Here is a 9,691-nt window from a genome sequence, read left to right on the forward strand (position 1 = left end):
TGTATGACCCAGGAGAATCAATCATCTTCTGCCTCAGTTTTCTCATCTATATAATGGGGATAATAACACCACCTTCTTTCTCTATCCCACCTCCCCCACCCTCATTTCCAAGGAATTATCAATCATATCTATCCTACCTCACTCATGAACTTCTCTACACTGACACTCATCATCCTGGTGCAGGCTCTTCTCGCCCAATACCTTGACCACTGAAATAGAACACTGGTTGATTTCCCAGGCTCTTGTCTCTCCACACTCCAGTCCTCCACTCAGCTATCAAAGTGATCTACTATCTGGCCCTTTCCCACTTTTCCAGTATTCTTACCTATTATTGGCCTTCACATATGCTGTAATCCAATACACTGGCCTCCTTCATCTTCAAACTCCAAGCCTTTTCAGTAATTGTCCTCCATGTCTAGAACGGTTTTCCTCCTCATCTCTGCCTCTTGGCTTCCCTAGCTTCTTCCAAGTCCCTGCTAAAATCCCAACTTCTGCAAGAACCCTTTCCTGGGCATCCTTAAACTCAGTACCTTCCCTTCAACACTATCCCCAATTTATCTTGTATTGATCTTTTTGTTCATAATTGTTTGCATGCTATTAGACTGTGAGATTCTTGAAAGTAGGAACTGGGCTTTTTTGCTTTTCTTTGTACCCCCATCACATAGTAAGCAGTTAAAAAATTATTGTTCACTAACTAAGGTTTATTACAAGAATAAAATAATTACAAGGACATTTACAAGGAGCTTTTCAAGATTTAAAGTGCTATATAAATACTAGCTAATATTATTAAAAATCAAAGATTTTATTACAAGAAAATATCCTTTAAAAATTGTTCTAGTGAAGAAAACTGGAAGATCCCAAAATATGGCAGTTAATTTGTCAACTACCTAATAATAGCACCGAGAACAGGAAGGAACCTAAATAACTAGATATCAGGCATGAAAAAAAATTATTCTAAAACTATCAACATTCTGCAAATGTCACAGAAAGATAAAAACATTTGTAATCATCTAGGACACTGGTGTCAAACTCTAGCAGAAACAGATTCTGTGGGCTGCATACGGACTTAGAAAAACAACATTAACAGAATCTAGACTGTATTGTATTTTTACTTATTTTGTTAAACATTTCTCAATTACATATTAATCTGGTTCAAGCCACTGGGGATTTTGTCATCTTTAATTTAGACCGTCTCAAGACCATTGTGCATTAGTTATACAATGAGGAGTGGTGCACTCAGGAAAAGAGACTGAACACCAGAAATGAAGGATTTTACTCTGATCAGACAACATCTGGAGTAGTATGGGGTGCTGGGGATCTTATGATTTTTCTAGAAGGACACATACCCAGAGAAAGGTGATCAGGGCAGAATGGTGAGGGGATTGGGAACCATGCTATTCAAAGATCAACCAAAAGAGCTGATTTCTTAAGCCTGGGAAAGCTTAGGAAGTCCAACAGTCTTCAAATATGTGAAGGAAAATGTTTGAGATTTGTTCTGTGTGGCCCTGGAGGATAAAACTAGGAGCAAAGGAGTACAAACTCCAAAGATTAAGGCTAGAGATAAGGGAGAATTTTCCCAAAAATTAGAACAATTCACAAAAGGAAGCTGCCCTCACAGGCAGAGAACTCTTACCTCCTCCAGTCTTCATTGGAGTCATGAAGCAGAAGCAAAATGGCTTTTCTTGGCAAAGACTTTGCTGTGCAGACACAGGCTGTACTACATAATAGCTAAAATTCTGTAAGGATCAGAGCTACTTTAAATGGGCAGAATCTAGTCCAAGAGTTTTGAGGAAGTAGAAAAATCTGCCAACTTTAGCAAGCCCAGGGGAAGGCACAAAACCTAACATATGCCTTGTTCACTCTGTCACTTTCAGTATAGATGGCCGAAGTAATATAGGTGAGGGATAGGCAGGGCACACTGGTTATCCCTGATCCTTTAGACTTCTTGTCATAATCTTGTCCTCTCTTCCTTCCCTGGATATATCCATCTCCTTTTCCTTTCCTAGACCTGAACATTGCTCTTTTTCTCTCTTACCCTTTAATGTTTCTATGACTCTTAATTGACTACAATATGAAAATGAAGTATACTTGCAATATTGGTTTGCCTATTTGATAAAATGTAATGGTCTATTGGAAGGAATTCCCTTATTAATGAGATCACTGATCCATGTGATTTGTTCTGTGATCTAATTTTAAAAAGTAATGAAGTGGATAAATACTTCTCCCTTTTAAAAAGGACAATTAATTTTGTTAGTTACCTAATTTACTGATTTTCACTTGATTATTTTTTCTCAAGTCAAGTACCCCTCAACAAAATTTACATCCCTATCCCTGTAAAGTATAGGCTGATTAAATTCAATGACTATCAACTTAATTGGAAATGATTCATTATATCATTCCATTATAGTTTATAGCTGTATATTTCCGGTAATGGAAGGTGGAATACTTTACTTACCCAGTTAGTTATTTCAGGTCTTTTGCATTTATCTGTACAAAGAATGGCTACAAAATTAATTGTTCCTTTCCTTCGTCCTTTATAAACAACAGTCTTGCTTCCTTTTCCGATCTCTTCATAAAGAATAAAGTTCTCCATCTTAAAAGTGAGCTATATCCTCAGTTTCATTTCTGTTGACTAAAAAGTAAAAAAGAAACCATATGTATTTTTCAAATACATAAAGATCACGATTTCATTTCATATACAAAAGAAATCTTATGATTACATTCATTCTTAAAAAAAAATCCTGCATACATTAAAACAATTAAGCTTTTCTTTTTTTTAAGCACAATGTGAGTCTAGAACAGAATATGCTATAGAATTCTTTAACATCCAACATGACATTTTCTGAATGTAACAAGTCTTAAAATAAATTAAGTAACAGATTACATTCAGTCATCACATGTAATCAATGTCATTTAGGCCAATGGTCCCCAGAATTTGGGGATCACACACTTATTAACCTAAATATATATCTAAAAAAACCCTAAAAATTTTCTGAGCCTGTACCACCACCATCTGTATAGTTCCAGATTATATATTCATCCTGCCATGCAAATAAACACGAATGTTATGAATATTTCTGAGCGAGGATTCAAAGAATGAACTAATGTTGGGAGAACCTGAGTAACAATGGTATCCTCTAATTTCAGAATCCAGCTCAACAAGATCTTTCCCAATCTCCCAACACTCAGTTCCCTCCCTCCCAAACGAGTTTATATTTAATAATTTTGTACTTATTTGCATGTGTTCTCTGTGTATTTATCCTGTACAACCTTATACAAATTTTCCAAAAGTCCTAATGTGGTTTTGAGGTCTTAAACTTTATGTGCTCTTTTTTTTTTAAAGCTTATGTGTCTTCTCCTTAAAGGCTTTTGCAAGAAGAGATTATATAACTAAATGATTTGTATTCCCCAAAGTTTAGCACAAAATATGATATACAGTAAATGCTTAATTTTTGTAGAATGTTTGGTTAATTGACAGTCAAAGGAAGTTTAAACAAGGGATGGTCGATTATGGAATGATATTTGTGAGACAGATAACACTCAATGCCTGCCTGCTCATTCGGAGAGATTTCAATCAATGTTTCTTCCCAAATGACACCAGTCCATCCCTGCAGCTACTCAATTTGATCCTCTCAGGTACCAAAAAAAAAGATCCCTGGGCCCTGCCCTTTGATCCACTATCATACCTTTAGGATCACTAGAAGCTTTTCCATCTGCCTTGCAACAAAAACCTCCTATGGAGCTTTTCCGTCTCAATTAATCTGGATTAAATTTATTGATAGTAAAACTCTCTCCCTTTTCTATATGTATGCTTAGCAAGTGTTTGGTATATACTAGGCACTTCATAAATGTTTCATAATCCATTCTGTCCCCAAATGTAATTTTCTGGGGTGTGGGGCACAGCTGATGAAAATTAAATGGGTTATGTATGAAAGAATAAGGAAGACAACAATATATCACAGGACTACACAGTAGAAAGAAGAAAGTATAAGTTTGTAAAGGTAGGAAGGGGGCAGGTTTGAAGGGCTTTAAGAGTCCAAAAGAGGATTTTTTAGATTTCATTCTAGAGATAATAGAGGGACACTAATACTAAATGATACCACTTAGGGACACCACTCAGGAGGTGGGGGTGACATGGTTGGTCAGACCTGTTCTTTTGGGGGCTCAATGGATGGTGGACTGGAGTTAGAAAAGACTTGTGGCAGGTAAACCCCTAGCTGCTATTGCAATAATCAAGGAATGAAGTAATAGGTTAGAATTGACAGGATTTGGCAACAGATTGGAGAAAGAACCTGGATTTCAAGTCTGGGTAACTAGGAAGATAGTAGGGCCCTCAACAGTTACAAGGAAGTTAGGAACGGGGGAAGGTTTGGGGGGAAAAGATAAGGCCAATTTTGAACATGTTGAGTTTAAGATTTTAGGGGACAACTAGTTCAAGACATTCAGTAAATAATGGAGAAGTGAAATTAGAAGTCGGATGAATAAGGATGAATAAATAAATCTAAGAATCACCTGCATAGATAATTCATAAGAACTGATAATATCATCAAGAAAGCATAGATTCAATACTATCGAGGGAGAAGAGGAACCAGGATAAAGCCTTGAAGAACATCTATGCTTAGCAGGTATAACCTAAATGACAATCCAAAAAAAGAGCCTGAGAAGGAGACAAGAACCTGAAGAGAACAAGATCACAAAAATCCAAAGAGAAGAGAATATTAAAAAGAGGATGACTGACAGTGACAAAGACTACAGAGAGGTGAAGAAGTATGATGCCTGAGCAAAGACCACTGGATTTAGAAATTAACAGATCACTGGTAATTTTGAAGAGAGAAGTTTCCATTGAATGATGAAGTTAGAAGCCAGACTGAAAAGAGTTAAGAAGAAAGTTCATGATTGATCCAACCATTCTGGAGAGCAATTTAAAACTAGCCCCAAAGGCTATAAAACTGTGCAGAACCTGTGATTACTACTAGGTCTATATCCCAGAGATCAAAGAAAAGCATAAGCACCCATATATACAAAAATATTAATAGAGGTCTTTTTGTGGTAGCTTATGGATGAATAATATGAATAATATTCTCTTAATATAAGAATGTGACGGGATAATATTGTGCTATAAGAAATGACAAACAAGATAGTCTCAGAAAAATAGAGAAGACTTATATGAGCTGATGCAAAGTGAAGTGAACAGAACCAGTAGAATATTATACACAATACCAGCTATATTATAATAATGATCAACTATGGGGGAAAATGTAGCATTTTCGGCAATACAATGATCCAACATGTATACATATATTTTATTTAATTTCTACTTTAACATATGTAACATGTATTGGTCAACCTGCCATCTCGGGGAAGGGAGAGGAGGAAGGAGGGGGGAAATTGGAACAAAAGGTTTGGCAATTGTCAGTGCTGTAAAATTACCCATGCATATATCTTGTAAATAAAAAGCTATAATAATAAAAATAAATAAAAAATACAATGATCCAAGAAAGTTCTGAAGGACATATGATGAAAAATGCTATCCATCCCCAGAGAAAGAACTGAGAAAGTCTGAATATAGATTGAAAAATACTTTTTTATTTTGTTTTTCTTGTGGGGATTTTTTTTTGTCTGTAGCTTCCTTTGCAACATGGCTAATATGGGGAAAATGTACATGTAGAATCCATATCAAATTGCCTTCTCAGGGAAGGGAGAGGATGGAGGAAGAGAAAATCAAAACATTTTTAAATAAATGCTAAGAATTGTTTTTTTACATGTAAATGGAAAAAATAGAACATGAAAATAATTGTTTAAAGAGAATTCATAAAAAAGGAAGTAAAGTCATCTATTATGCATGGCCTTCTCAAGGAAATAAAGATGTAGTTTGAGAGATAGCAGAAAAGTTCCAAATCAGGATTTTTGAAGGGTAGAGGAAACTTGGGCATGTTTGTAGATAGTAGGGAAACTGTCAGTAGAAAGACTGTGATTGATGGGAAGTGAGAAAACTGTTCTAGATGCCAGTGTTCTCCCAAAAAGTTACCTTGTATTTATTTTGCCTTTATATTTATGTGTATATGTCCCCCTCTGTAGAATGTAAATCCTTAAGAAAAAGGATTGTTTCATTTGTAACTTTGTTTAGCTGAAACTGACTTTTCTGTAAGAGACAGGACTGTTTCATTTGTATCTTTGTATCTCAGATGGATTAATTGAAACTTCCTTTTATTTCAAGTGAAACTGAAGTTTCTTAGTGCTGCTTTCAATGATTGCAGGCTACTCCTTAACACCAAAGCATCTTATTAACATAAATATCCTTCAGGTGATTCTATATACCTGCAAATATCTCAAGAGCCAAAGAAATCAACATGATGGAAACCCCAAAGGTAAAAGTAGCTCGATTCATGGCAGTCTTAAGGATGCTGCAACACATTACCAATGCTGATTTTCAAATCAAAATGGTATGAAAAGTATCATCTAGAAAATGCATTTTAAAAAAGAAATTGGACTCTTGTATAATATTGATGAAAAAAAGAAAAAACAATGAAACAAAAGTATCAAATCCAATTAGATACAATTGTATCCAATTAGAAAACAAATTGCAGTATGACAGTAAAACAAGATCATAGCGGCAGCCAGGATTTAAAAAAGGATAAAATATTTTGTTACTAATTTTAAAAAATAGTTGTCATTTCAAAAAGGCTCCAAAAAGCACTTATAGACAATGTGAATTTAAAAGAACAAAATTCTCAAAAATACATAAGTAAAAATATGGAGAAAAATTCCAAAAATTACTGAAGAGGAAATACATTATGAAATACCTACCAAATAAGCTGTTACATCTTACATTCTGCCCAATTATAAGTCAATCAATAGCAAACCATCAAGTTAGGATTTAGAGAGAGAAACTGGAATTTATAAGAAATTGGGTCCTCTCCTTTTACAAATGAGGAAGGACTACTACATACTTGTCTAAGGTCAAGCAATCAATTGCAAGAAAGAGAATTCAGGTCTTTTGACTACAGATATTATGTTCCTTCAACTACAGATTTTCTTTAAAGCTGGGTGATCATTGAATGATTCCAAGCCCAGTCTTATCTTTAAACTAACTCCCTCACAGTGTCAATAGAGTTTTGCAAACTTTAAACCACTAGAGAAATGTGGTAATCTGATGTAGTGTAGAGGGAAGATTAGATTTAAGTTGGAGACCAAGGTTTCATATGATAATCCTAGTATTTACTACTTGTGGCCTTGACTGTCTCCTAACTAGTCTGGGCTTCAAATTTATCTGGAAAATGAAGATAGAACTAGAAAATATCGAATACTCCTATTCCAGCTATAACTTGTAAGATTTTGTCACTGCTTTGCTCTGCTTCAGTTTCCCCAAATGTAAAACAAAGGAGTTGACTTACAAGATATTTAAATGTCTTCCAGCTTTAGCTCCTATGAACAAGGAGCCAGTGCAGTATGGTAGACAAAGTATTGATTTTTAAGTGGAAAGACACAAACTTCAAATCTGTGTTTACTCTCTCTGGGACTCTATGTGACCCTCAGTTTCTTCATTTGTAAAGTGACCCAGCTAAAGTTTCTCGGAGTTTGGCATCTATGAGTCTATGAGTCTAAAAGTTTGGGAGAACTATTAGTGTCACAACTCTTGCCATCCAACCAACTTAAGGAAGATGGATGCATGGAGGTCACCTAATAAGCCTGAATTTGGAATTCAATAGCTGCTAGCCATTTGTCACCTGTATAATTCTGGCTACGTCAGGTAACACCTCTGGCTCTCCTCATTTCTACAACTAGGGGGCTGAACTAATCTTTGAGGTACTAGCTATGAATCCATGAATCCCCAAAATAAGAGATCTATTAAATATAAACAACTGCTTTTGTGGAGTGGGGTGCTTGGAAGTATATTACTGATATTCCAAGAATGAAGAGACAGCCTTAGAAAGAGCTTTGAAAGAAGAATACTGAGAAAAGTGCAAGAGAAATTCCAAGGATAGTTAAGTAGGGGGAAGAGTGGGAAGCTATAGGTAAATAGATGGAGACAGAAGTGCAAATAAAGAGTAGGATTTAGCTCAAAGGATGTGATCCTTGAAGAGGATTAAAGGAGGAGGCAGGGATGCAGGAAATGGGAGGAAATGACCCAGGAGAGGGAAGAAAGGAGGAGATAATGCAGGGAAAGGGAGGAAATGACCCAGGAGAGGAAAAAAAAAAAAAAGGAGGAAGGAGTGCAGGGGATGGGAGGAAATGATCCAGCAGAGGGAAGAAAGCAGGAAGGAGTGCAGGGGGATGGGAGGAAATGATCCAGCAGAGGGAAGAAAGCAGGAAGGAGTGCAGGGGGATGGGAGGAAATGACCCAGGAGAGGGAAGAAAGGAGGAGATAACGCAGCAAATGGAAGGAAATGACCCAGGAGAGGGAAGAAAGGAGGGGGCAGCGCGGAGCACGAGGGACGCGCGCGCCCGGGGACAGGAAGAACGGCGGCGGCGAGTGCGTACGACGCGCCTTGCGCAGGCTGCGCCAAGAACGGTTGGCAGAGGCGCACGGGAGGCAGTGGCGGAAACGCCCGGCTCCCGCCTCCCGCCTCCCGCCTCGCACGCCCCCACCCCCCGCCCATCCCTCAATCTCTGCAAAAGGAGAGAACGAACCCGAGCCCGCCGTCTCCCCTGCTGGCTTCGCCAGGAGAACCGCCAGCCCCCTGACAGCGGTAACTGGGACGTAAAAGCCCCGGGCTCCTGGAAGTTCGTGGCTCTTCGGCTCGCAGCGACCCCCAGCACTCTTCAGACTGATCCACTCTCATAGAGGAGCGGGGGGACACATGGGGAGATTCCGCGTTTCTTTTTTTTTTAAGCTTATGAACTCACGGCGTCGATGCCCCCCATCTCATCGCCGCTTGGGATCGCCCGGCCCGTCGCCTGGGCAGCACGCTGAACGCCGGAAGCAGGCTGGTGCGCTCATTGGGCCAGCAGAGTCGTTTCTTATTGGCTGGGGTGCGAGGCGGCGTCCCGCCGTCGCTCCTGGCAACCGGGAGGGCGTTGAGTTGCTCGAACTTCCCCAGCAAGCATCTTAAAGGGGCTTGGAAAAAATTCTGCAGTATTCAACGGCAACAGAGTTCTTTAATGACTTTTTCTGGCTGTTTCCTTCTGTCTCTGCTTTATCTCTTTCTTCCCAACCTTGGATCTCGGCCCGTTAACTTAACCTCCCTGACCCACTTTCACAATTAAGGGGCTGGAACTAAATGACTTATAAAGTTCCTGCAAGCACTTATCTACGACACAGCCCCCACTTCCCCAAAAATACCTGTGTGTCTTATCCCACCCCTCCCCCCATCTCTGTCACCGGAAGGAGTGCGGAAGACTAACGTGAGCCCGGTGCAGGCCCTGCAGCTCTTAAACAAGCACTTAACACCAGCACGGGACGGGTCTTGTACAAGGTGCGCAGGGTGCAAAAACCAGACCCCAGGGAGCTTACATTCTGTTGCAGAGAAAGTCCATAAAGAAGTAAATATAATTGTTCACTGTCTACAAAAACGAATGTTGAAAACTATATATGTATTTGGGGAAATAACATACCGTTGAGAAGAAGAAAAACAGTAAATACAGTGGAGAAGAAAGCCTGCCTAGGGACAAGAAAAGAGGATCAACTGCCTCTCTCCAGTCTAGCCTTCACCCCGTCGGTCGGATAAACACTGCAGTCAGCAAGCCCTGG

The 9,691-nt window shown here is 38.8% G+C and overlaps 1 protein-coding gene across 3 annotated transcripts in view; it reads right to left on the reverse strand.

Annotated features, from left to right (window-relative positions):
* ULK4 (unc-51 like kinase 4) overlaps window positions 1-8,916 on the reverse strand; it is a 624,778-nt gene extending 615,862 nt beyond the window's left edge. For all 3 annotated transcript variants that reach the window (XM_074272175.1, XM_074272174.1, XM_074272171.1), the window contains exons 1-2: window positions 8,632-8,916; window positions 2,456-2,632 (exon numbers count right to left, since the gene is read on the reverse strand). In XM_074272175.1, the coding sequence (XP_074128276.1) occupies window positions 2,456-2,593 (138 nt within the window). In that variant the 5' untranslated portion in view covers window positions 2,594-2,632; window positions 8,632-8,916. The remainder of the gene's footprint in view (window positions 1-2,455; window positions 2,633-8,631) is intronic.
* Between the last annotated feature and the right edge of the window lie 775 nt (window positions 8,917-9,691).

The sequence above is a fragment of the Sminthopsis crassicaudata genome, chromosome 5 (genome assembly GCF_048593235.1).
Source record: "Sminthopsis crassicaudata isolate SCR6 chromosome 5, ASM4859323v1, whole genome shotgun sequence".
NCBI classification, from domain to species: Eukaryota; Metazoa; Chordata; class Mammalia; order Dasyuromorphia; family Dasyuridae; genus Sminthopsis; species Sminthopsis crassicaudata.